Source organism: Pithys albifrons, chromosome 11 (assembly GCF_047495875.1).
Source record: "Pithys albifrons albifrons isolate INPA30051 chromosome 11, PitAlb_v1, whole genome shotgun sequence".
Classification (NCBI taxonomy): Eukaryota; Metazoa; Chordata; class Aves; order Passeriformes; family Thamnophilidae; genus Pithys; species Pithys albifrons.
The window spans coordinates 1,499,377-1,525,979 of record NC_092468.1 but is presented as its reverse complement, the minus strand read 5'-3'; the positions used below and the strand labels follow the sequence as shown (position 1 = coordinate 1,525,979).

The 26,603-nt window shown below is 47.4% G+C and overlaps 1 protein-coding gene across 6 annotated transcripts in view; it reads right to left on the bottom strand.

Annotated features, from left to right (window-relative positions):
- STAG1 (STAG1 cohesin complex component) overlaps positions 1 to 26,603 on the bottom strand; it is a 194,606-nt gene that overhangs the window by 43,823 nt on the left and 124,180 nt on the right. For all 6 annotated transcript variants that reach the window (XM_071566923.1, XM_071566920.1, XM_071566924.1 and 3 more), the window contains 6 exons: positions 25,065 to 25,216; positions 21,339 to 21,412; positions 14,623 to 14,746; positions 8,473 to 8,571; positions 3,544 to 3,623; positions 241 to 348 (listed from right to left, as the gene is read on the bottom strand). In XM_071566923.1, coding sequence (XP_071423024.1) covers positions 241 to 348; positions 3,544 to 3,623; positions 8,473 to 8,571; positions 14,623 to 14,746; positions 21,339 to 21,412; positions 25,065 to 25,216 — 637 coding nt within the window. The remainder of the gene's footprint in view (positions 1 to 240; positions 349 to 3,543; positions 3,624 to 8,472; positions 8,572 to 14,622; positions 14,747 to 21,338; positions 21,413 to 25,064; positions 25,217 to 26,603) is intronic.

Here is a 26,603-nt window from a genome sequence, read left to right as displayed (position 1 = left end):
CAGCCTTTGCATAGTTAACTCTGGAGGAGTTAGGAAAACTTACCTGAAATCTAGAATAAGAAAAATGTAAATTCAGTTTCTTCAAGTTTTTCTCTTAAACAAGAGAGTAAATTTCTGGTTTAAATGAAACACCTGACTTTTTAAATTGAGGTATTTCCCTCTACTGCTCCTCTGCCTCTTGATCTTACCTCTCCAGAAGCACTCACAGGTCTGACCCTACCCCAGGGCCCCGGGACTCACTTTTTGTGCAGGAACTCTCCGGCGGCCACGGCCACGGGGCGGTGTGCGGAGTACACCAGGTGGTAAACGTTCTCACAGTCCTCGTTGGACAGGGCCTCCTCACTGCCACTGCAACGGGGAGAGTGCTGAGACACGGCGGGGGCTGCAGACCCCGGCCCACAGCCCTGACCCACAGTGGGGGGCTGCAGACCCCAACCCACAGCCCTGACCCACAGCCCTGACCCACAGCAGGGGGGGTGCAGACCCCGACCCACAGCCCTGACCCACAGCCCTGACCCACAACAGGGGTGCTGCAGACCCCAACCCACAGCCCTGACCCATGGCAGGGGGGCTGCAGACCCCGGCCCACAGCCCTGACCCACAGCCCTGACCCACGGCGGGGGGGCTGCAGATCCCGGCCCACAGCCCTGACCCACAGCAGGGGGGCTGCAGACCCCAGCCCACAGCCCTGACCCACAGCAAGGGGCTGCAGACCCCAACCCACAGCCCTGACCCACAGCAGGGGGACTGCAGACCCCAACCCACAGCCCTGACCCACAGCAGGGGGGCTGCAGACCCCAACCCACAGCCCTGACCCACAGCGGGGGGCTGCAGACCCCAACCCACAGCCCTGACCCACAGCCCTGACCCACGGCGGGGGGGCTGAAGACCCCAACCCACAGCCCTGACCCACGGCCCTGACCCACGGCGGGGGGGCTGCAGACCCCAACCCACAGCCCTGACCCACAGCCCTGACCCACAGCAGGGGGGGTGCAGACCCCGACCCACAGCCCTGACCCACGGCGGGGGGGCTGCAGACCCCAACCCACAGCCCTGACCCACAGCCCTGACCCACAACGGGGGGGCTGCAGACCCCAACCCACAGCCCTGACCCACAGACCTGACCCACAACGGGGGGGCTGCAGACCCCAACCCACAGCCCCACAGTCCTGACCCACAGCCCCATCCCACGGTGGGGGGGCCTGCAGACCCCACCCCACAGCAAAGGGGTCCTGCACCCCCACCCCACAGCCCCCACAGCCCCCACCCCACAGCATGGGGGCCCCCTAGCCCCCACCCCACAGCCCCCCTAGCTCCCCCCACCCTCACAGCCCCTCGGGACAGCTGCAGGACTGAGCTCCTGCCCACAGAGCCCTCAATGGTTGAACAGTTCCATTTCCAAACACAGAGGTATTTAAAAGGCCTGGAAGACTGAAAGTTTGCCTGATTTCCTTCTCCCAGTTGTGTCAGTATAGAGATAAAATAATGGAAAAAAACCAGAATCCCTGCTTACAAATCCCACCCTGCTCATGCCTTAGGCCATCAAGCTAACCACAAATACTGCAAGATGCCAAACACTCATCAAACATTAAACTAAAGCCTGGAATCACTGAATCACTTAGGTTGGGAAAGACCTCCAAGCTCATCAGCCCAACCACCAACCCAGCACCCCAGTGCTCAGCACCAACCCGTGGCCCAGGGGCCTTCTCCAGCATTCCCAGGGATCGTGATCCTACCACTTTCCTGAGCAGTCTGTTCCAGAATGGAACATGAGGAAAATGTAATTCCTTCTTAAACTTCCATAGCAATGTCTGCCTGTTTTCAAAGCTTTGAATTTCTGAAGTATTCAAATCTGGGCCCGGGAACACCTGCTTCAGCTCCCAGTCTGCTCCGTGCTCAGGAGCCAATTTCCCTGGGACACTCCTGCTCCTGCTGCAGGGTGGCAGGGATGTTCCCAATTCCAGCTGCTGGAAGGGCCAGGCCAGGTGGAGGCACAGACTCAGCACAGGGAGCAGGCACAGATACGGACAGCAGGGCACAGCATGGCACGGGGACACAGGGCTGGCACACAGGGCTGGGTCAGGGGTGCAGTCAGAGCTGCCCTCACCTGCACAGCACCCTCCTGCTCCCTGCATGTACTCCCTGCCAGCCCCTGGGAGCTGAGCGGGACCTGCTGTGCTGGACCAGGCATCATGAGAGGCTCATTTTCTGTAAATATTTATTGCCAGGAAAAAGCCCTGGGCAAAAGACATAGCTGGGGTTTCTGCAGCTTCTGAGTTCAAGGCAGATTTTCTGTGTGAGTTTTTGAAACTCCCATTCCATGAGCCATAGGACAACAATATCCCCCCAATGATATAAAAATATCAGCACTGTCACAAGTAGGGGTGTTACTTCCATCCTTGTTTAGTCATCATTTTTCCCCTATATAGTCTGGCTTCACACTGCAAATATGTTTGAATTGGTCACTGCTCATCAGGACTGCTCTGGACACCTCTTTGGAGTCCCTGTAAGGACATTGCCCTGTGCTCATCAATGTGACCCCCACTCTTCTGTGCCTAATGCATTTAGCTGTGCTTTCATCATGCAAACAAAGAAAAAACAGGAAAAGTTGAAAAAAAGGTGCACTGGACAATTCTTTGTCCTTAATCTTACTGTATTCCCAAACATTGTTGATAATGTAGGAAAGAAGTGTGCTCTACATCCCATTTCTGATCACATTTGTTATATTTGCTTTAAAAATGTAACAGTAAATCCAAGACTTCAATTCCTCCTAATATTACAAGTCCAGTGCCTGTAAAGCAGTGACTCATCAATAAAATAATAGAGCCCAGAGCTCTTTACTGAGAGGAAAAGCTGGTGTAATCCTTCACCCAAATTCTCTGTGTCCAAAAACATTCTTCAAGCAGAGCCACTGGGGACAGTGTGAAGCACAAAGTGCGTGCAGCTGCTTGGAAAAGAGATTTCCTTTGGCACAGCTTTTGGTGGATACACCCCCAGGCTGAGCAGGAAAGAGCCCTCCAGAGTCACTGCCTGGGGGGGACAGGCTGGTCCCCTGGCACAGGGGAGCCTCTGGGGGCTGGGTCCTTCCTCAGGGGAGCCACTGCAGCCCTGCAAAAGGAGTTGGAGGCCTGGCAGTGCCCTTGTGCCAGGTGTCTCTCCAGCTGAGCCAGGCACCCCAGCAGTCTCCCAGCACTGATCTCTGCTCAGGTCCTGCTGGAGTTATTCCAGCAAGCAGGACCCACAGCCACCTGCCTGGGGGAGGACTGTCATTCTGCCCCTGGCAAAAGGCATAAATGCCCTTGGCATTCTTCCACAACAACGGATGCACCAACAGCTCAATACATCAATAGTTTTATACTTTGTCTTCTGTATTTCCATGAGACAGAATCTCTTATTTTGGCTTCCTGTCCCTGCTATTACACTTTCAGTTCAACTTCACTCGAAGTGTAGAGTAAGACATTCCCTTCAACACACAAGCAAAGCAACCAGCCCATTAAGTCCTGCTGTGGTTTCCCTCCCACGGGAGGCTGGGGCAGTACTCACTGCAGGATCAGCGTCACCAACCGAATGGCTTCCACCGCCACGTCGTACTCCTTGTCCAGCGTCATGGACACGATGCGATCCTGCGGGAGGGAGGGGACCCTGGCAGTGACAGGGCACACACACAGGCAGCCACCAGGGGAGGGGGAACCCTGGCAGTGACAGGGCACACACACAGGCAGCCACCAGGGGAGAGGGAACCCTGGCAGTGACAGGGCACACACACAGGCAGCCACCAGGGGAGGGGGAACCCTGGCAGTGACAGGGCACACACACAGGCAGCCACCAGGGGAGGGGGAACCCTGGCAGTGACAGGGCACACACACAGGCAGCCACCAGGGGAGAGGGAACCCTGGCAGTGACAGGGCACACACACAGGCAGCCACCAGGGCCGAATGCTAGAGATTATGGAGATTACACACAAACACTCTGGGGAGGACACGTTTCACCTGCACACTGCCAGGGCACGTTTCGTCTGCACACAGGATGGGCACAGGCTGCCCTGACCCACAAGGAAGGACACACGAGCTAAAGCCCTGTTCTGGGCTGGCTTAATTTAACAGGTCTTCCCTGAAAAGGAATGTACTTGGGTTGGACAACAGCACAGAAATTGCCCCACCTCATTCGCCTGAAACTAAATCACTATGGAGCAAGGAATGGTGCATATTTGGAAATATTGTGAAGAAAATCACACCTGAATGCTCCCATCTGCAAACTGCCTATAAAACTGTGGCATTTATACCTGGCTACATCCTAAGGTTTGCAGCTGATCTCAAGAGTTACAGTACAGACCTTCCTCAGGAAAGTAGGGAATTTCATGGTTTGACTTAGGATTTCCCTACACTCTCCCCAGTGAAGCCAAGGACACTGCTTTCCAGTGCAATACAGTGATTTTGTAGCTTCAAGAACCCTGCAGTTATAAGAAATCTCCTAAGGGTTTCTTTCTCCTTGGTTTCAGTTTGCTCACTGGCACAAAACCAGCTGTGATTAGTGTATGTTGTCCTTCCTATCTGTGGAGAATTTCTATTCAGCCATAAAAATTCAATATGTCTTGATGTTCTTTGCTTGACTGATCAAGTTAATGAAAAGAAATTGGGCCATCTGAAAATAAAACTTGATTTCTCTGGCTTAACCTACTTTAGGAAGGTCTAGGTACATTTTGGGATGGGAAAAAATAGAAATCAGGGACTGGAAGAGAAACAAGGGAAGTGTAAGGCAACAACAGCGAAAATCACCACAACAATTCCAGACAAAATAAAGGTTTTCACCTGTTTTCTCTACTATTTCAAACATTTAAAAGCTGAAGGGGAATGCAACTGATGCTTATTTCAATACAGAAATTTTGAATCAGTATGGAAAGAATGCCCTATGGCTGTCTCTGGTGTTGCCTCCCAACAGCAGCTCTGCAGAGGCTCTTCCTGTCGCTGTGACTGAATGTGCCTCTACCAACGACACCAAGTCCCTGGGGAATGTGAAACATTTAACTTATATCTAGACAGTTTTAGAGACTGTGAGATGTCCACAAAGGGACTCAGTGAAGTAACTTCCCAAACAGGAAATTCTGTGTATGAACAAGACAAAAAAATTACTGCCAACTTTTCCTGAGGTCCTGGCCAGGAACAGTAACAATAAAACAACAAGGGAAAGAACAGCCAGAGATACTGGTCTTACATTGTCAGTGGAATTCCATGTACTCCCTCCAGATGTGTCTTACACTCCAGGATACCACAGGGAGGGAACCAATTGCACGCAGAGAAGTGAGCACATGGGTCTGAAACCCCTCCTAGCCCCCTGAAAGCAGCCTGGGAGGGAGGGACCTGCTCTCCTGCCTGCAGAGCAGGGGGTGACTCTGAACCTGAGTCCCTGGGGACTTTGAAACCCACTGCTGTGACAAGGTTTTCTTTTCCAAAGACACCACTCTTGCCATTTCCCCCCCAACCATCAGGCTTCAAATAACCAGCGTGGGTGTGTCATTTATATTGCCTGTGTGGTGGCACCTGCCAGCCAGGCACCCAGAGCCTCCCCAGAGGGACCTGCTCACATAAAGGCTCTGAAGGTGTAACTCTGTGCTTTAGGAAGCTGCTGCACCTGCCTTACAGAGAGCCCCTGTCCCATGCACGGCAGCAGAACAGGTCGCAGGCCTGCATTTATAACCTGAAACACCATTTTCAGTGCCTATGCTGATCAGTTCCATTAGGTACCAGGCTGGGAAAAGGCAGACTGAAGAGCAAACCCCTCTCCTCCTCAGGCCATGGAGGCAGCTCTGCCCTGAGGGTCAGGGAGGAGGGACAGGAACCCAAGGGCTGCACCCAAACCTGCCGTGCCCTGGCTGTGGCACTGACTGCAAACCTGCTGCTTCACATTCTCCACAGGGCTGCAGTTAATGTCTGTGTGAGACAGCACTTCCTGAAGGAAAACAAGTCTCCTCTTTGATGGACAACACTTCTTTTGATGGACAAAGCTTATTTTCCAGCATACCACCTACAGCTTTCCTTCGGAAAAGTGACAGATCCTTGTCACAGCTATCTGGAAGGTGGTGAAATATTAACACCCCAGCACAAGGCACTCTGGATCACAGTAATTTATTCTTTAAACAGCCAGAAGACCTCTAGAGAGACTTCTCTTGACAGTTAGAATGGATTGAGCTGAACACCAGCTGAGCTGTGCAGGTCGATTAAATTCTGATGAGGAAACATAAATAAGCAGTCATGAAACTGCAAATGGCACTTAGGTCAATTATTTTTCAAAGAGGTGGTGGTAGGGTTTGTGGTGGCAGGACATTTAACTAATGTATCACAGCCTCAGAAAGCATTAATTTGAGCCTCTGCTCCATGCTGGTGCCAAAGACCACATCCCTGTCAGCACAGCTGTAAATCCCAGTGCAGGCTCTTGGGTTGTGCCAGCTTTTTGTTCTCTTGATGTGGCTGGAAGTGCAACTGGGAAATCATCATGTTAGACAGTCCTGCTCTCCAGGCTCACAGAGCCTTTGAGCTCACCTTTTCTCCTATTTATTTGAGAATGATCCAGATACCTGCAGTAAAACCAGCTCTAATGGGACTGAAGAAAGGTGAGGATTCCTGACAGGGTTCCCCTCTGCCCTAGTGGTTTGGGCAGAAATGAATGTTCCTCTTGCCACCCCAACCCCAGCAGCAGAGCCCAGGCTATGCCAGCCTCCTCTGGGAAAATTGCCTGCACTGGGAAAAACCAGGAGGGTGTACTTGGAGGCTTCATGTCCCCCAGTTTTGTGGGGTACATCACACTGATCCAAGTGCCTCCAGTTGGCCTGGAAAGGTTTGGTGGTGGAGGGGAAGGGTCAGCCTCAAAGCAGCATTTTCCCTCACGAACTATGGGAGGCTGAGAGAGAAGCATCCAGCACACTGTCCAGTAGAGAGAACCAGACAGAGAGAACATGAGAGCTTTAGCAGCCTTCTTCCAAATCAGTGCAATGACAAAAGGAGTAGAATAAACAAATCTAAGTCTGCACAGAGAGAACAAGAAAGCTGCAGAGCTGGAGGGTTCATTTCTCTGGTTGTCCTGAGATGATAAAGCAACCCAGGCTTATGGAGGCATTAGAGAATAGTCTGAGGTCTGAATCTGTTTGCCACAGACTTTTCTATGAGAGGAAACTTTGTCTTTCCTGCAACAGTCCCAGAGACTGACTTTCTAAAATCAGAAGAATGCAGGCCCTTAGGTGCTCTCACAGAATGACTCAGTTCTATCTCCCACTTTAAAGCCAACTACACCCAGTTAATTCCTGCCCTTAAGAATTTTAAATGCAGGAGATTATTAATAAAGAGTCTGCTCTATTAAATAACTATCATTTTGGACAAAAAGCCTCCTTTAATATCTAGACTTCACTGCAGGCTAAGCATCTTTTTTCTCCATCTCAGGTGAATGTGGTAAAAGGTTGATTATTGTTATGTTTTTACCAACTGTTAACACACATGGAAGATATGGCAAGTTTTCTGTTTTGTGCTTTCTAGGTCAAACTGGAGGAGCTCACAACCCCTGCAGTGCCAGCCAGGATCAGTGTAACAGCAGAAAGTCTACGGGGAGAAGTTAAAGTCTCGTGTTTATGTGTGTTTAAATCTCCACTTTGTTTCTAAATGGAATTTATTATCAGCAATATAATCGTGACTTAAAGCAAATAACAGAGTCTTTCCTCTGGGGGGCCCTGCCCCAGCCCTGGCTCTGCAGCTCACAGAGGTGTGGGCAGGGGTGGAGCTGCCTGGGCACAGTCCTGGCACCCCAAAGGAGCACAGACAGCACTGGGACACTCAGCTCTCCAGGCAGCTCTCCCAGGAAATAAAGCAGCCACACCACTGAGGAATTAACAGCCACATTCTCATCCAGACATCAGGCAAAAGGGTTGTGTTACAAAACCCCCAGAGCTGCTTCTCCAGCACTTCTCCCCTGAACGGAACAATCCTGCCCAGGGAAGCACAGAGTGAACTCCACTCTGCAGCAAAAGGGCATTCCACTGCTGGGGACTGGGGTGCAGATCGAGGGTCTCTCCCTCCAAACACAAGCATATATTTAGTTAAAAAGCTGTGGAACAAACAATCTTTTGTTATAGGCTGTTACCTTCAGATAGGTTTCAGACTGTGTAAGTACATGTCCTTAAAATTCAATAAATCTAAAATTAAATAAGCACAGGCAGATTGAGCAATGACCATATATAAGCTATCAATAATACAAACAGACAAATAATCATCCTGGCCAAGTCTGTCTGACAAATCTTACAAGATGGACACTGTAACATGGATCTGGCTGCCCATCAGCACTCAGTAATACAGTTTTACTAGTGCAGGTACAACCCTTATCACAAACAAATTAGTTTTTTTGCATTTAATAGCTGTGACTCAATGGCCACAACAGGATGATGATACTTTTGCTTTCTGTACTCCTTCCAAAAATTGTATTTCCTCTTACCTTGAATCTATTAGTGAACAGCTCCAGTTTGGGAAACAACTCTCTGTTGGTGTACAGACTCTGAAGAGCTTTCAAACACTTCAACCTCACTTCACCTTGCTAAATAGAACACACCAAGATTAGCTGACAGAATACCCTAATCAAATGCACATGAATATTAAAGAACATCATACTGTAATTTGTTTAACATACATTTAAAATTGTATGCAAATGGATGAGCAAAGCCAATTTGCAATTCAGCTAAACCCCAAAACCACAGGCAGCTGCCACAAGGTTCAGTTTCCTCACTATTTGCATACAGAAAGAATTCAATGTGCCATCGCTCACAGGTCTGTTACTGCTTCCCTTTAAAGTAACTACAGAAAGATAAAGAATGCAGCAATCAAATACCAAATAAAGAGGTGCAATCCCCAGTGGCTGGGGCAGAGTGTGCCTGTTTGTCTTTGGGAAAGTGACTCTGGGACCTCAGGACTGACACCCACAGTTTACAATCACTGCCCTGCCTCAGCCCTCTCTGGGGGCAGGGACACAGGGAATGCACACTGCACTTGTTATTGCCCAGACTGTACATCCCATCTCTGAGCCACCTCTGGGGGCAGGGACACAGGGAAGGCACACTGCACTTGTTATTGCCCAGACTGTACATCCCATCTCTGAGCCACCTCTGGGGGCAGGGACACAGGGAAGGCACACAGCCTTTGTTATTGTCCAGACTGTACATCCCATCTCTGAGCCACCTCTGGGGGCAGGGACACAGGGAATGCACACTGCACTTGTTATTGCCCAGACTGTACATCCCATCTCTGAGCCACCTCTGGGGGCAGGGACACAGGGAATGCACACTGCACTTGTTATTGCCCAGACTGTACATCCCATCTCTGAGCCACCTCTGGGGGCAGGGACACAGGGAATGCACACTGCACTTGTTATTGCCCAGACTGTACATCCCATCTCTGAGCCACCTCTGGGGGCAGGGACACAGGGAAGGCACACAGCATTTGTTATTGCCCAGACTGTACATCCCATCTCTGAGCCACCTCTGGGGGCAGGGACACAGGGAAGGCACACAGCATTTGTTATTGCCCAGACTGTACATCCCATCTCTGAGCCACCTCTGGGGGCAGGGACACAGGGAATGCACACTGCACTTGTTATTGCCCAGACTGTACATCCCATCTCTGAGCACAGGCCAGCACAGGCTGGGGGCTGCAGGAGACCCTCTGGTGGGGACAGGCTGCTGCCCCAGGACAGCACAGCCAGGCACAGCCCTGGGGAACAAGGACAGCTGCGTCCCTGTGCCTGAGCGTCCTGGGGCAGCAGCTCATGCCCAGCTGCCCCTCAGGTGGGACTGCCCTGCCCTGCTGGGCTGCAAGCAGCAAACCTGGGTGCCAGGAGACAGTGCTGTGGGTGCAGCTTTGCCTCCTACAGATCACCTCTGACAAAGAGAAGGGCTGGATCCCCTGTGCTGCAGGGACACAACTCCACTCAACTACACAGTCCAGCCAAACTGAAGATTCTTGTTGGAAAATATTTGTAGATAGCAAAAAGGTTATAAACACAAATCTACTCAAATTTACCTACAGAGTTCACTGCAGTGTGAACTTACTTTTATGAAAGTGAAGACACTACCAAGTCTAAGGCCTTAAGCTGCTTAAGAACTAAAACAAATTACTGAGCTTCATAAATGAAGCTCCAAACTTAAAGGGCCTCATTTATGAATCCGTCTATTCTATAATCAAGTCTGTACTTTAAAAGTGCTCAAGCTAAAAACTAAAAGAACATTCAGAGGCTTACATAAAAGCAGAAGATAAAAATCCTTTTTTCTAACTTTCTTTTTTCCTTCACACCTATTTCAAAAACTGAAATAGAAGATAAAGGAAGCACAGAAGTTGGACTTTCAGAAGAACTTCATGGAGAACTATTGCTCCTGAGAAATCATCTCTTGTATCCATGAGGAGCCTCTGAGCACTCATGCTCTCCTCCAGGGATCTTTTAGACTGCCACTGCAGAGAGTTGATGGGATGAAAGTTATGTTCAAAGGGATCTCTCATTAAGATCTTTCAAGGTGCAGAAAACAGCTTTCTTGAAGAAAAATTCTGTATGTGAGTGATCAACAGCCATAAAAGCACAGAGAAATGCTGCTTGCTGTTGTTCTTTCAATGGTGCCTGTGCTGCAGCACCAGAAACGGTGTCTCCTCTGCTCTGAGGGCAGGAGGGCCAGGATCCTGAGCCCCCTCTGGCCTCAGCATTAAGGGAGCACATCTCAGCCTGGGGGTTGAAAGCACACCTTGGCCAGGGGTCCTTTGAGCCCTGCCAGAGACCCCAGTCAAGGACTCAAAGACAGGTCCTGGCCCAGGGCATGTCCTGCCCCTCAGCACATCCCAGAAGGAGTGACTGCAGGAGCAGGGGAGGAGCAGAGAAAGGCTGTGTCACACCTGGTCCCCCTGGATAGAGGGACCAGAGACACAGAGGCACTCCTGAAAAATGACTGCTCTTCTTGACAGAAGAATGAGGGGACTGTGACAGCCAAAAGGTCTGGTTTTCAAACTGCTGCTCAAGGATGGAATTCACCTCTTTGGAGAGAGAAGAACCCCTGCACATCAGCCTGTTAACCCTGTTAGGGAGGATTTCAAATGGAGTCAGTGGAGAGCAGTGACAGGAATGCCCTGGGAAGCCTGAACAGCAACGAGCTGGGCAAGGAGCAAAGAGAGACAGGAGTGGACATGCTGCACTGCAGCACAGAGCAGAGAGCAGTCCTGGGCCACACATGAGATGTTTGTCCATGACTATGAGAACTGCCCAAATAACAGGGGCTTTTAACACCCCAGACACCTTCTAGTGAGGGAGTGAAGGGGTGGGAATGCTAAGTTAGGGTGATTCCTAAGGAACTCAGGCTAGCAAACAGGGATGGGCAGGAAGGACAGGAAGAGACTCAGTAAACTAAGAGAAGAACTTATTCAATGAATGAACTAATTAGGAGGCTGGGTGAAGAGGAACGTCTGTTCAGAGGACTCAGGGTTCAGTCTCTTCACAGGAGTGGACAACAAGCAAAGCAGAGCAATGCAGAGAAGGAAAAGGCATTTTTGTATGTTAGGAACTGCTTTAAGAACCAGGACTGTCTTGGAATCAAGAGACACAATTATGGTTTCAAAACAGTTTCTGCATAAATGAGGTAGGAGACAATTAAGACTGAACAGTCTGAAGAGGTTTTTTAATGAAATTATTAATTGCTGTACTTTTAATTTATGCTCCCAGATACATGGGAAGGAAAAAGAAGCTTAAAAGGAGAAAGGCAGAACTTGAAACCCACATTCAGATGAGAATCTATAAAAAGCAGAAAGTCCTACAATCCTTTGTCTGAAATCTGGGAAAGAGACAGGACTAACATACAAAATCTAAGGATTGCCCAAATTAGAGGACGAAAAGTGCTGTATCCCACGTCTGAAACACTGCACTGGAGCCACTACAAATAAGAGTAAGAACGTGTCTTCCCTGTGGTTTATTTGTACTCTATTCTTCTGGAGCAGAACATGAAACTGCTCAGGACTCTCTTGCACTGCTGCTTCATCTCTTTCTTGTAGCACAAACTTCCAGGGAACTTCATCATTTTGGGGTGAGTTCTGTTCTTGTGAAATGGAAATACCTCATGCCTATGGTCTCACCCCTTATTTTTTCAGTATCTTAAAAACCAATCGTAGCAAAAATTATCTCCTGATCAAAGCAAAGCAAAATCAAGAAACTTGGGTGCCAGCTGGGAAGTTTTTCAAGCAGTGCCAATGGAAACCATGCTGTTAAGGGATCTTGTACTTCTGGCTGGTTTGCATTTTTAATTGATTCCTATTCCATCTTCTTTCAAACTGTTCTTCCCACTACACCTCCATACTCCTTCCTGTGCCTCCCCAGAGGTCTCTTTCCCTCCATTCTCTCCCCTTTCATGCTCTGATGGCTCAGACCTGCCTCAGACACTTCCCACTGTACCTACAATCTACTTCACTCTACACATTAAATATACACTCCAGGAATAAAAATATCACCTCTCACAGACACCTTCATATTGAACACATTAACTAGGGGTTCAAAGACTTAGAACTCCAAGTGACTGCTGAGACCTGCAACGAAAAATATTGCAGAGGAGAGGCAGGAGAGCAGCCTGACAGGATTCTGCTGTGTCTGGTCCAGATGGCTCATTTTTTTACCATAACATCATAATTTAAAATTTCTCTGGTATGAAAGAACATGTCAATTTTTTAAAAGCTGAGGTATAAACATATGTCAAGGCTGCAGGCAGATGACTAGACCCTGGCCTGAGGTTAAACTAACTGCAGAGGACGTGAGAAAGTACTGGACATGACATGAGAAATGCTGGATGTGACAGATAGGAGTGTGAGCAGCTGACAGTAGGCAGAGACAGTGCCGTGAGGAATGGCTGCATTTCACACATGGTTAAAGGGAGTGATGTGAGAGAGGGATGGACCCACAGACACTACAAGGGGGCTGAGAGCTGCCAAGTGCAACCCTCACTAGATTCTGCAAGTGCCACTTTGTGGAAATGTTCTGCAAGGTTTAGAATGTGCTCTCAAAACTCCACAGCAATTACTCAAGGGAGAAATTATTTTAAATTAAAAGTGCCAGTAAAGCAAAGCCCTTCACCCCACCTAAACCCCTCATCCTGTCCCTGAGCTGCCCTCCCCCTGATTTCTGTCCCCTCCTGAAGAAGGCAGCCAGGGAGCCACACAGTGCTGACCAGGAGGCCCAGCCGGAGCAGCGCTGGGACACCCAAGCTGTACTGACACCCAGGGCAGTGTCTCTGGAGCAGACACTGCTCATGGCCCACTGTGATACTGAGCAGGATCTTCCTCCTGATCAGCTTCTATACACGGAGATCTAATGTACAAGTCTAGGGAAAGTTTGTAAAGAAAAAGTTTAAGAACTCCAGGTTTAGAGAGGAAGAAATCAGATGTGCAGCCTCTAGAGCACAGAGGATGCTCCTAACACGGACACTGCTCATCCAAATCCAGGCAGGGGGCAGATCCCTGCCAGCTGCAGCTGAAGGAACCAGCAGCTGCCAACTTCTTTCATTTGTGAAACCCTGTTCAGACTTTCATGTTCAGACTTCAGCTGGACTTGAGGATCCTTGTGGGTCCTTGTGGATCTTCCAACTCAGAATATTCTGTGATACAGCAAAAGAGTGACCAAGTCTGATCCTCTACGTTAATATGAGGTTTGAAGTTATTGAAAAATGATCTTTTTAAAGAATCCAGTGTTAGATATCAGTTGTGTGAATCATCAGAATGAACTTGAAAACTTTTAATGTTTTCCAGCAGTGCTTCTAGAAAGAGAGAATAGTCTGAATCAGGATGCTGGAGTTTAATGGATATTTCCACAGCACAGACTGTCTCCTTTGATTTCCTTGGATAAGGTGAGCAAAGAGTTTAGTGTAAAACAAGGGTTTCCAGAGGTTTTGGTGTGTGTGGGAGGACAGCCAGTCCCACTCCTGCCTGGTGCCAGTCAGGGTGCAGAGTCCTGCTCTCCCAGCACTCAGAAGGGGCTGCTCTGGCTGCAGGATGTGGGTGGGACTCAGAGCTGCTGCCACCCAGCAGATGTGCTGTGGATGCCACCAGCCCTGAGAACTGAGTGACACAGAAAAGCCCCTCTGGGTACAAATCCTTCTGCTTCCACCTGGCATTTCAACAAGTTTTTGAAGAAAAAGCTAAAGGGAACCTTGAAGAGATTCCTCAAGGGAAAGTGAATGATAACAACTCCACTGGTCGTGGGGCCAGTGGTGTCTGCTGGGGATCCAGGGAAGTTCTCTCTCCTCTGACCTTTGGGCAATGGAAGTGGAAGGCACATGTGGAAATCTCTCTTCCATTCTGCCTGACACAGAGTCTCAGGGGTGATCTGAGGAGGCTTCTCTTGTAATCAGAAGAAAAGCACCATGGAAATGTGTCTGATCAACACGTTCTATTAGAGACTGAAAACACAGAGCATACAAACTGAGGAGGCAGCCTGGGGTCCTGTAAGCAAATACCTTGAAATGACCTGGCTGAAAGACAACAGGTTAGAAAATAGAGCAATCTCTTCAAAATCAGAAGAGGATACACTAAACAAGTCCTGGGCAGGAATGTAAGGGCAGGAATACACAAAACTTACCCTGTCATGTAGTGTCCAGCCAACATATTTTAAATAACTATCATTCAGGAAGGCATCACTGTACATTTTCATCCACACTCCAATTTCTTCAATACAGACAGCTCTAATCTCAGCAATAGCATCACTAGCAAGGAAAAAAGAAAAGTATTAACCAGAGTACAGACATATACCATTTACTTCTCATGCTCACTGCTCTGACTGTAATACCTTGCTTTTACTTTTGATAACTTCACCCTGTCAGGCCTGTCCCTGTTCCCACCACCACCGCACTGATTGTCTATTCCTTTGTCCTTGAATCACTGATCTAACCAGTAATTCCAGTATTTCTATATTCTGATAAATTTCCACTATGTAAAAGAATTCTCAGCCTAGTTTGCTTCATAGTCTTTTACCTCTCTCTTCTCAAAGAGAATTAGGAATCCAAGACACAAACCTCCTCTAGACAATCGTTTCTGAAACAACACCCCTGACATGTGCTTTGCAGCCCTGAGTGTCTCCAGCTCGAGGTGCAGAACCACTGCAATGTGGGAGAAGTTATTTGGTTTAACCAAGGGAACCTGCCAGAGGAGCAGAATGCAATTTGGTCCATAAACAGACCTCATTTCATATCCCACATGAAGGCCCCTGCAACAAACCCCAGGAGAAGGTTTGCACTTCAGCACTGGTTTCTTCCAGTTCCCTTGCTCTGCTCCTCCATTCTGACTGTGGAAAGTGATGGGAGAGGCAGAGACACATCTCAGCAGACTTGTGAGCTGCTCATTGAGGAGGGGCAGCAGGAGAGTCTGGAGGGAGCACCAGAGCTCAGGGATGGACAGGCTTTCCTTGTGACTGACACCTTCCTGCCTGCCTGACACAGAGCAGGACACAGGCACTAACCACAAACGATGGCTCAGCAACGGGGAAAGGGCCATGTGGCCCTTCTGCCATTGCAGCTCTGAGACAGCTGAGCTGTGAGATTCACTTGTGCCACTCCAGCTGGCACTGCCCCACAGCTCCCAACCTCAGCTGGAGCACAGAGGAACACAAAGAGCCACTGCACAGAAGAAGGGAATGCCTGGTGCTCTGCAAACACTGCACTTGCTTGTAATGGAGACTCTTGTTCTGTATTTTTATTTAAAAAAAAACTTTTTGGAAAAGTAATTAAACATCAATTTAGTTCTAAAACACCAACACAATTGCAAAGTGAAATTTAATTTATGGGAAGAAAAGAAAAAAAGAAATTCCAAGCTTCAAGCAAGCGAATAATTGCAAAATAAGAAAAACTGTATTTTCCGAAAGTCTTCAATTTTACAAAATGTAAATAAAACACAGTCACTCTTATGGTCAAGGCATTTATTGCACAAGATCACACACCCAAAGCAGCACAATAAAGCTGTGATTACTGGTAATGTCACTGCCTTTGTACTTCCACCCTGCTGCTCCATCTCCCTGGGTGCCACTGCCGTGATTTGCTGACTCTGAGGTGACATCCACAGCTCCTTCACTAGCCAGGGGCCAGCCACAGTGTGACACAGGGACCAGCCACAGAGTCACACAGGGACCAGCCCCAGTGTCACAGGGATCAGCTCCAGTGTCACAGGGATCAGCTCCAGTGTCACAGGGACCAGCCACAGAGTCACACAGGGACCAGCCACAGAGTCACACAGGGACCAGCCCCAGTGTCCCAGGGACCAGCCCCAGTGTCCCAGGGATCAGCCCCAGTGTCACAGGGATCAGCCCCAGTGTCACAGGGATCAGCCACTGTCACAGGGTTCAGCCACAGAGTCACACAGGGCCAGGAGGGAAACTTCCACAGCCTCTGGCTTGGGATTTCAAACTGCAGGGAGGGCAGTGTCCTGCTGGAACAGCATAAACCAGGCATTTGCTGTAGGACCACAAAGGGAACTCTGTGGGATAGTCTCCAGCCACTGCCCGTGGCTCTCCTTCCCCTGTGGCACACATTTTGTTTAGCCACTTCCAACAGAGCCACTGGAGCTGTCCTGGCAAACCCCCTGAAGGCTCCACAGACTCAGAACAGGGGGGTTCAATCCCCAGTGCAGACCAAGAATGGCACAGGCAGAGTTGGGCACTAACCCAGCAGATCCTACCAGGCATTTCTCAAACAGTATAAGGACAAATGTGCCTGTTATCACATGCCAGGGTTAAAAATGTCATCCACTATGGGGGATGCAGCCACAAGGAAGACAAGCTTTCATTGAAACTACAAATACATTCATGTATGTGTGATTGTATACTGCTTCACACTAAACTAGGCTGGCAATTCTCTTACACAGAATTACCTGAAAACTATTTTAAAAGCAAGAATGCAACAGTTACAGAAAAATCTCAAAGACTGGTCAGTAAGAATCAGGAAAAAAGGGGAATCACACATGCAACAACACAAAGACATTTCCACGAGCGGATGACAGCCCAGGGCCTCACATCCAAGTGGGTTATTTCACCACCTTGGAAATTTACTGCCTGTGAAACATTTTGGAAGGATTTAATGGCAATCCCAAAAAGAACCCAAATGTCAGCAACTATTTAATCACACCAGCACAGCCAGCCAAAAAGCAGGAAAAAACGTGTTTTCTGTGAGAATGCATTCAAGCTTCCCTAGGCAGACAGTGAAAAACTGCTGCTTGATTCAAAAGTTGCTCAGGGATCCCCAGGCACTACAGACAGACACTCACTCCAAGCTGCTAATTAAAAAAAAATCTATTTAACTGATTAGAAGATTTAGGAGAATGAAAAATTTAACATCTGCAGAATAATTGAAGGTGGGAAAGAGTCATGGATAAGGCATGTGAGACTAGCAAACAGACCCAAGTTGCTGGAGAGCAGGAGGACTTGGGTGGCACCACTTCCCACTCCATCACCATCTCCCAGGTAACTCTCACCCTCATGTCCTTGCAGGAATCACTAACACAGATTCCATGCCCATACAGTGCTGCATCAAACCCAATACAGATAAGGAACCTTTACACCTTTGCTATGGATGTGGTAATTCCTTGTCAATGAACTCTAATTCTTCTAAGTTTTACATAGTTAAGTACGTTTTAGCTTTGGGTCATAGTTTCTCCTCTGGGTAAAGAGATCCCCCATAATTCAACTTGCTAAAAGATTTGCCAAAAGGGGGTTAGGTAAGAAATTCTGTTTCCTTTTGAAAGGGAACACATCCTTACAGAAACATCATTACACACAAGTGTTTTGGTTAAGGCCAGAAGTGTTCAGGACCATGAGCCACAGAGTCTATAATGGGCATTTGGGATTTGTTAGGTGAGGCCAGTGTGTCCCCAGGGTCCTGCTGGAGTCAGTGCAGTCTGTCCAATACAAACTCATTTGGTTAATCAAGACCTTAGGCTTGGTGCTTTAAATCCCTAAAGCACTGTCAGTGTTGAGTTAGACCAAGGCATGAGATGGAGACCAGCAGAGCAGTAGCTGCTTCCAGACCCTCGGAGCTCCTGCAGGATGCCTGAGCACACTCTCCCTGCATGGCTGCTGCTCTGACACAACCATGCACTTGGTGCTCCTCACACCTCCTTCCTGAGACACAGAACTCCAGTAAACCTTCAGAAGAACAAGGTGTTACTCAACATGCAATCCAGATATGAACAGAAAAATAAAGACATGCCAGTCAATGGGTTGGGGTGAGAGTTACCCCATGAGAACACTTCCTGACAAAGACAGAAGGCAGTGACTCACCTGCCTGAGGCTTCCTGTGAGCTGGATCTCAAATCCCCACTCAAGGGACAGGAAATGGTGCAGCTCTACAATAACACACCACTGCCAGTTGGACCCAACTGGGCCTGTCCCTGGGGCTGTTCAGCAGTTTGTAAACGTTTTAGAGATGTAATTATGAGGAGAACTGGAGAAAAATGTCTTTTCTATGTATTTTTCAGACTTTCTCATGTGTGGAGCTGAATTAGGACCCCATTTTCCTGTCACCTAAGAGGTATGTGACACCTCAGTGTAACACATTTAGGGTGGTGGGAAAAGGATTTTCCTCTGCTTTGGTTTGGGTTTTCATTTCCCTGTGTTGACTGGTTTTTGCTTCCTCACGAGACTGCCACCTAATAATGCCTCTCCCTTTCTGTCATGCAGCCCTTTGCTTCCCACAGTGCAATTCCCATGCCCCTTGTCAGCACCATCCTAGTACTCAGCAGGAGGGAAAGGACCACCTTGCAAGGAAAAGCACCTGCTCCATGAAATGGCAGTACCATCGAGACTGGGAAAGTTTTACCCTAATTGTCAGTCCTGCCCAAGCATCACCTCAGGACAGCCTCAGTGCCCTGCACAAATCCCAAACCCATCCAGCTAGGCTCAGGATCCCCATTCTGCTCTGCCAGAAGCTACAGCTGCCATAGTTCTGTCCTGCTGGACAGTCACATCCGGAGGAAAAGCTCTTTGAGCACTGAAAATAAAAAGATATTACAAAGTAGGACGTTAATCAGAATTCTCTAAATCTTGCCTTCTGACAGGGAAACGTGTCTGGACACAGGGCTGAGTCACAGGCAGGGCTGAACAACCCAAAACTCTGACACCTCAGACAGCAGCTGAGAGTGATGACATTTTATAAATACCCACTACATGTGAGAAGCTCTGTGGCAACAACCTCAGGGCAACCCCTGACACGCAGACACAACTGAAATGAAGAAACAGGCCTGCCCTGCCTTTCTCCCAACAACATCCATGGACCCTGCAAGCAATTCTGAGCCGGTTCCCTGCCCGGTTCCCTGCCCTGCCCTGCCAGTGTCTCACTGGCACAGACACCAGCCTGGCTCCTGACACCAGCACCTCTGAGCAGCACCAACCCAGGCCCCTGTACATGCCCTGTCCCACCAGCTCCTGCGCTCTCCCAAGGACTGACATTCCACAGTCTGTTCCCGAGGGGTGGCCCCACAGCCCTGTTTGTCACAGCCACCACCTCTGCTGCCTCCACAGTCATCCACATGAGCTCAGCACCTGGGCTCTGAATTTACTCTCACATCTTCCCTTTGATGCTCTCAGTTTTAGACTGAAAAAATGAATGGACAACCAAATATGTCTTAATCCAACACAAAATCAGTGAGAAAAAGTGGTTCCAAAACGAGATAAGGAAACATGCAATGAGTGAGTACATTTCTTGCATGTTCATTAGGAATATCTCAATTTTCCCCCAAATCTGCTGTTAACACAAGAGTAGCTTTACACCTAGAAAAGTGTTTCACTATTTCTGCAAGGGTTTTTTTCCTTTAATGAGAGAAGTGAGCATTGAAATCTTGCAGTACGTTTGAAGCCAGTCTACGGAAGGAAGATGTAACTCCAATGCAGCAGCAGCAGAAAGGTATTCTGAATGAAAGAGTCCTGGGGTTTTCTTTAGATCAAGGTCTTGTTATTTAAGCTACAAAGGTCCCTAAGCATGAATCACTGTGGCTGAGGCTGAGTCACATTATGGGATGAAACTTATTCTCTGGCAATAATTTAAATCACATTCTTCTGAAATCATTACCACTTGGTCTAAGGGCTGCAAAATCACATCAAGTTTATGAATCACTTGAACTGTTTGAGAGAAGGGATACTTGAGAAATTATGAAAGCAGGTAAGAGTTTGAGATGCTTTACATTTTGATCCCCCCTGGCCTGGAGGGATGGAAGCAGCACACAGACCAGAACAGGCAGAGGCTTTTTGCAAGCCCACACAAGAGCATGAGCTACTAGGAAAATATTTTAAAGACACTTCTTGTTTGATATAATACACTGAATTCTGAGGGGGGAAAAATGGAAACTCTTAAGAGTTTTATTTCTTCAGCTCTTGTACCTGCAGGCCCTGGAAGCTGCCCCACTGACCTGACACCCTCAGTTACCTGCTGGCTCTACCCCCACCCTCCTGTTGCCAAGAAGTTCAAGGCTTGCTGATCATGAGCCAGAAACTTCCCTTCTAGCACCACTCTGGGCACTGAGGGTACAAGATCAGCTCCACCCTTCACACTCCCCATTTCTTGGCACAACTTCCTCCAGGTTTCCTGCTTGTTTTCCTCCACATTTACACTCATCTCTCTGTCCAGCTGAGCTTTGGGCTCCTCATCCTTCTAACCCTTTGCTCATATGCCCTTTCTTGCTTTCTGCCATTTTCCTACAAGATTTCATAAATTACAGACCTTTAAGCCAGAATTTAAATCTGAAAGGTTAATTGCAAAGTTTAGCATCCTTGAATTTTATCTTCTGACTTCAGTGAGTCAATTAACATTTAAAGAGCTGGTTGCACCAAGGTGCTGCAGGTGCTCTGAGGCATCTTGAGATGCAAACCCACCCAAAATCTGTTTCAAAATACTGCTGCTCTTTGATGAACCATATTCCAAATTTGCTTTACACCCAAGACATACAAAAGGAAATGCAGGCTAAAGACATCCAGCAACCACAGCTGCCCTCACACGATCTGCAGGGAGCATCTGATCCCCCTGCCTGAGCTCCCACCTTGGACAACCCTCCTTTTCCAATCACAGAGATTCAAAGCCCACATCTCCCACAGGTTTGGAGGCTCTTTCACTGAATTACAGTCAAGTTGTGTGGATGGGCTCTGCTGTGGAATTCATGGGGGTTACACTTAATGTGTTCCTCCATAACGTTGAGTGTTTGTCACAGTGCTTTTGTGGCACCTGCAGCATTACAGCAGAAGGAAACGAGGCCAGAAATTGCCCCTGACATTCTTCATGACTGTCCTTTGTTAGCAGGGCTACTGTAGATGCATTTCCTTACCGGTATCTATGAACAAATATACCCTTAAAAATAGAGTTCATCATGTTCTCGATTTCATCTTGGTTTTCTTGTAGCTGCAAAAAAGAAAACAAAACAAAACTAATAAATAAAATACAGTTGCTTGTTATAATGTGATATTCTACCATTCCTGGTCAGGACACATTGTAAGACCATGCAAGAGCACTTCAGGGGCATCACCATTCCCATTTTTCCAGCACGTGCCTGTATTGTGTGCATATACATACAAGTATTCACTTTCACATATGCAATGTCTTAATGGAAGAAAATGAACATCAATTTAATTTCAAATTAGGCCTTTGAAGTGATCCCCAACTTCTGCTACTGAAAATGAGACAAGTAGAGACGTGTTCAGTAACACCAGCAGTGCTGAGCTCCTGGAGGAACAGAGCTGAGGGAGTGACAGCTGCACAGACACAGAGCAGTCTGGAAAAAATAATGCTCTATTTAAGGGAAAGGAATTGAAGATGTTCTCATCTTAAGTCTGAGTGTCAGCTCCTGTAACTTCAGCACCAGGGTAACAGGGTGTCAGGACCAGGGAGCTCTCCCAAATCAGAGCACACGTGACATCCAGGCCTTAGACTGCAAAAACCCAACCCAAACCCAAACAAAGCCCAATCCCAAATGAGAAAGTTGGTATGAGCATGCTTTTATCAATAAAAGTGTTTTTAAAAGACCGTCTCTATTTTCTACATAATCAGAGCATGTTTTGCAAGCACTGTGGGAGGCTTCTCTTGTGTCAATGAATATGTCAACACAACCTGGAATTAATGACAGTTTTCCCATACTGTCAGCTTTTGTACTAAACTAAGGATGACTTAACTACACCTAAATGCAGATTTTTAAATAAGATGACACCAATTTTATGCAGTCAGCTCCAGGAGCAGCACTGCTCCTGCACCCAGAGCCCTGGCTCTTCCAGGAGAGGTTTCTGATGGCCAAGCAGGGCCCCAGGATGTGTGGGAATGGAAATATGCCCACACTCAGCACGAAAACCACAACAGAGCCTTGCTGGTACAGACTGCACATATGCATAAAATAATGAAACCTGGGTAATTATGGACATATATACTTAACAGGGAAAGTATTTTACAGCCAGAGGCAGCTGCTTTGACTTCATGCATGGCATGAGCTCCTAAACACTTTCACCTGAGGGTTCATGTTTTTCAAGCCATGTTTATAAATATTCCTGCAGTATCTTCCAGGCAGGAGCTCAAGTAGCCTGCAGAGTTCAGTCAGGGAAGCTCCCAGTTTCCTAAAACGTAAGGAGGTGCTGTCTGCATTTTTTCAAAGTGGAAAATAAGGCATCGAGGGTTCTTGAGCAAATTGTCAAAAACCCTCTAAAGAAATTAATGTCCCAGCCAAAGGGATTCTGCACAAAGGGCAAAGCTGGGGGCACCCCAGCTCTGAGTGCACCACAGGGCTGGGACACAAAACAAGCACATTTGGGCACAGCTTCTGGGAAAAGCTCTGTTTGCAGCACCAGCTCAAGCCAAATATGCACAGACCAAATGCCTGTTCAAGAATTCATAACCCAGAGGGGAGCACGAGCTCCTAATCACTCCTCAGCTGGATGGCTGCACAGGCAGGCAAACACCTACAGCAACACCCTGGCATAGAGGGCAGGAAAATGGGGATGGGACTGAAACAAGGGGCCTTAGGAGGCTTCCTGGGAAAGGGCAGAGGGAAGCCCCTGGAGAAGTCAGGGCAGGAACTGTTCAGGGTTGAGAACACAGCACAGAAGGGACGTAGGACAGACTGGGCTTTCTGAGCCATGAGACAGTTCAGGTACTGAAGATGACATTTCTCTGAGTGCAAGATGAAGCAGCACAGATGAGGGGACAAGCATGGATGCCCCCCCTCTCCTGCCCAGAGTTCCCAGCTCATCCCCAGTGGCAAATCACCATCTGACCCATCTGGGTGCTGGGGCAGGGCTGGCAGGGAAGCAAAACCATTCCATATGTCCATGTGAGATCCCTTTCACCTCTGTGTACTAACATTTAAGGGATACAATTCCCAGATGTACTTTTGATTCATTAATGAATTTTCTCTGAAACTGTAATTGCTTTTTACACTCTCAGCTTTTCTAGATCATGCACTTGAATCTGAGTGCTTAACTTCAGGCATCTTGAGAGAGCATCTGTGTCTTGGGATTGCTGCTCTTACCAATGCAAAAGTGATTTAACAATTCCTCACTCCTAAACCTAAGTGAAAAATGAGGGAAACACTCTCTTTTGACTCTGCAGGCAGTTTCAGAAGCTCAAAAAGACATGCATGACAAGCAGGAAATGAGAATTACTGACAGTCACTAAAACACAACTTGCTCTGTGGCAGATTTGCTGCACAGATCACCCCCCTGAGCTGGGCATGTCCCTGGCAAGGCAGAGCCCATGCAGGGGGGGACAGGAGAAGGGGACCCTCCAGCCACTGCCCCAGCTCTTCTGTCACACTCCTCTGCCAAGCTCAGCTTGAGAACTGTCTCCCATCACTCAGGGAATAAACACACATGTGTGGATGTGCTTATGAGGGTTTATTATGAGGGCACTTCATCAAAAGAATCGACTCCTGAAGTGCCAGCACAGGATATAGTGTCAATTCAGTGCAGTTAAACACGGGGAATACACAGCATTATGTCAGAACTGGAACACAAACACTGTTCCAGCTACTTTGCTTCTCAAAATGTTTTAAAGCTGACATTGAATTTCATATTTAAATGTTTCTCTTGCAGGACAGATTGTTCTTGCTTTGTGCCTTAAAGCATGATTTTTAAGAATTATGAAACCCAAATATAATTATGCTAAGGATCATAGGGGTAAAATAAAAATACAAAATTGTAATTATTCCCAGATAAAGACTTTAAAGTCAAGTAATTCTGAGTCAAATTTATACCTAAAAGAATCCAAGGTGTACACAGGTAAAGCACCCAGATATCCTTAATTCTAGTAAAAATTCACAGTATAACTGTGGTGGAGGAAATACATTCAAAACTAATCTATTAAAAATAATAAACTTAAATCAAGTAATAGAAACTTCACTTTTTCAATCACTCTTACGAGTTTTACTTGGCATCTCTACAGATTATGGGTGTTTGGGTATATATGTATTAATTTTTCACTTGTTAAGTTTCTTCTAAGTACAGCTCTAAACTGAAATTTCCTGTCATATAATACTTTAAATTATTTAGAAATGATTACAGCAACCTTCTGGTGCATTCTAGGTTTTTCTAGGTCTTGTCCCCTAATGCCAGACTGGTACTTGGTACAAGTGACTTTACTTCTCCCTGGCCTCTTGCCCCTGAGCCCCAGTGCCACAGCCCCCACTGCAGTTTCTTAAAGCAGCCACAAACAGGAGCACTAATGAGACACTGTGGAACACTTGCAGGGATCAGAGGGAGGACTGGGCAGTGCAGGGAGAGACAACGGGACCCTCTTGTCAGAATCTTTCTGCATAACAAGTTACCACTTCCAGCTTGAGACTCTTCCTTCTCAGACAGGAGCCTGAGGACAGGAACTGTGCTGTGAGTGCAAAACAGGCACAACCTCCCCAGAACCTGTTAACACAAGATTCAGGTGTGGCCCAGGTGATGTCTGAGCTCACACAGAACCAACCTCCTTCTCACTGTGGCTCTCCAGTCACAAACCACCCTGGGCTTTCTGTTGGAGGGAATGCACATGAACCAGGAGGAAAATAAATCATGTTTTCACTTGCCTCTTTTCTTTTCTGAAGCAGCAGCTCCAATCTTTCATTAGCTCTTTTGCCAATCATTTTGTTTCTCTCAGCTTCATACTGCCTCTGTGTATTATCCTGATGAATGCTCAGGTTTAAGGCAACATTCACAAGAGCAGTCATAAGCTTCATAGCTGTAAAGGCAGAAACAGAGTATGACTCTACCTGTAACCAGAGCTATAAACACATTTCCCCAGCAGACACAGAAAATAACCAGCTCACCCTGGATACAGCCATCTGGAAACAACCACACAAATGGAGAAGTGAAGCTACTCTGACTTATCTTGCTGTTCCTCAAAGCTGGTAACCCACAGGTGCTTCTTGCCTTAAGTTTCTTGCTCAGTGAATCATTTCTGGTTCAAACTGACTAGCACAAAGGAAAACTGAAAACAAGGATCTCAAAAACACTCCTTCCATAACTGAAATTCTAGATTTTCATAACCTTGATCAAGACTGAGCTCCTTGGCATCATGCTGACCTCTGCTCTGCATGACAGCAGCACAATTACATGTGCAAAAACAGCTTGAAGGAAATCTGCAGAATCAAAACAAAGCTCTCAAGTGTGTTAAAACAAGCAAATAAATAAATAAATAAATGCCAAGTGTTGTCAATGGTAAGTGCTGAGACCTCTGGCAGGTCCTGCCCCAGTGCAATGTTAGATACAGGTGTACTGATGGAGGAAGCCAGCAGTGCCTGGAACAACTGAAGTTAGGTGTGATGAACTTGGGCTTTAGCTTTTCCTTGCTGGAAGTTTCTGGCTACACAATCCATTCCAAACAATGAGCACAGGTCTTGGGTAATGTCTCAGCTGTGTGGTGCTGTCTCCTGCCTTTTCCATCAAGCCCCTCATACTTTCCAAACATCCCATGTAGGGACGGATCCATCAGTCTGAGGGAGAGAAACAATCAGCCCCAACCTGAGCAAAGAGCAAATCAAAATCCCCTGGAACTGTAGATGGCATCAGATGGAAAGGGAGACAGATTAAATAACAGGCAGGGATTTCCAGCAGGTTATCTGTGGCTCAGGCAGCTCTCACCTTTGAATGCCCAACTTGTAGAGGAAACCCTAAACCAGGAAGGTTACACCTGCATAATTCAAGGTTTTACCAGCCCGTTGCTGAGTAACATGAAGAACACAAGGGGATGGGTTTACAAAAGAGTTCAGCCACTGTGAGCTGAAGGTTTGGGGGTTCGATTTTAAAATCAAACCCCACCCAAATCTGGAGTTGTCTTTTCAACATCATTGGACATCTGCCTCTTGCTTCAGTTCATAATAGGAGATGGAATTGTAAGCAAATTCTGATTGAATCTGTTGGACACTGCGTGTTACACTCAGAAACTGAACAAAATTGATTGAGGCTGATTGTGGAAAGATTAAATCAGTAACAAATATTGGCTGTAGCAATACTCAAAATATGACAAATGTCTCCTGTAAAGGTGAAGTTGCAGTAAGATGTGTTTCTTATCACCTCACATGACCAGCTGTAGACACCAAACCTGGTATTACTTTGCAATTGGAGCA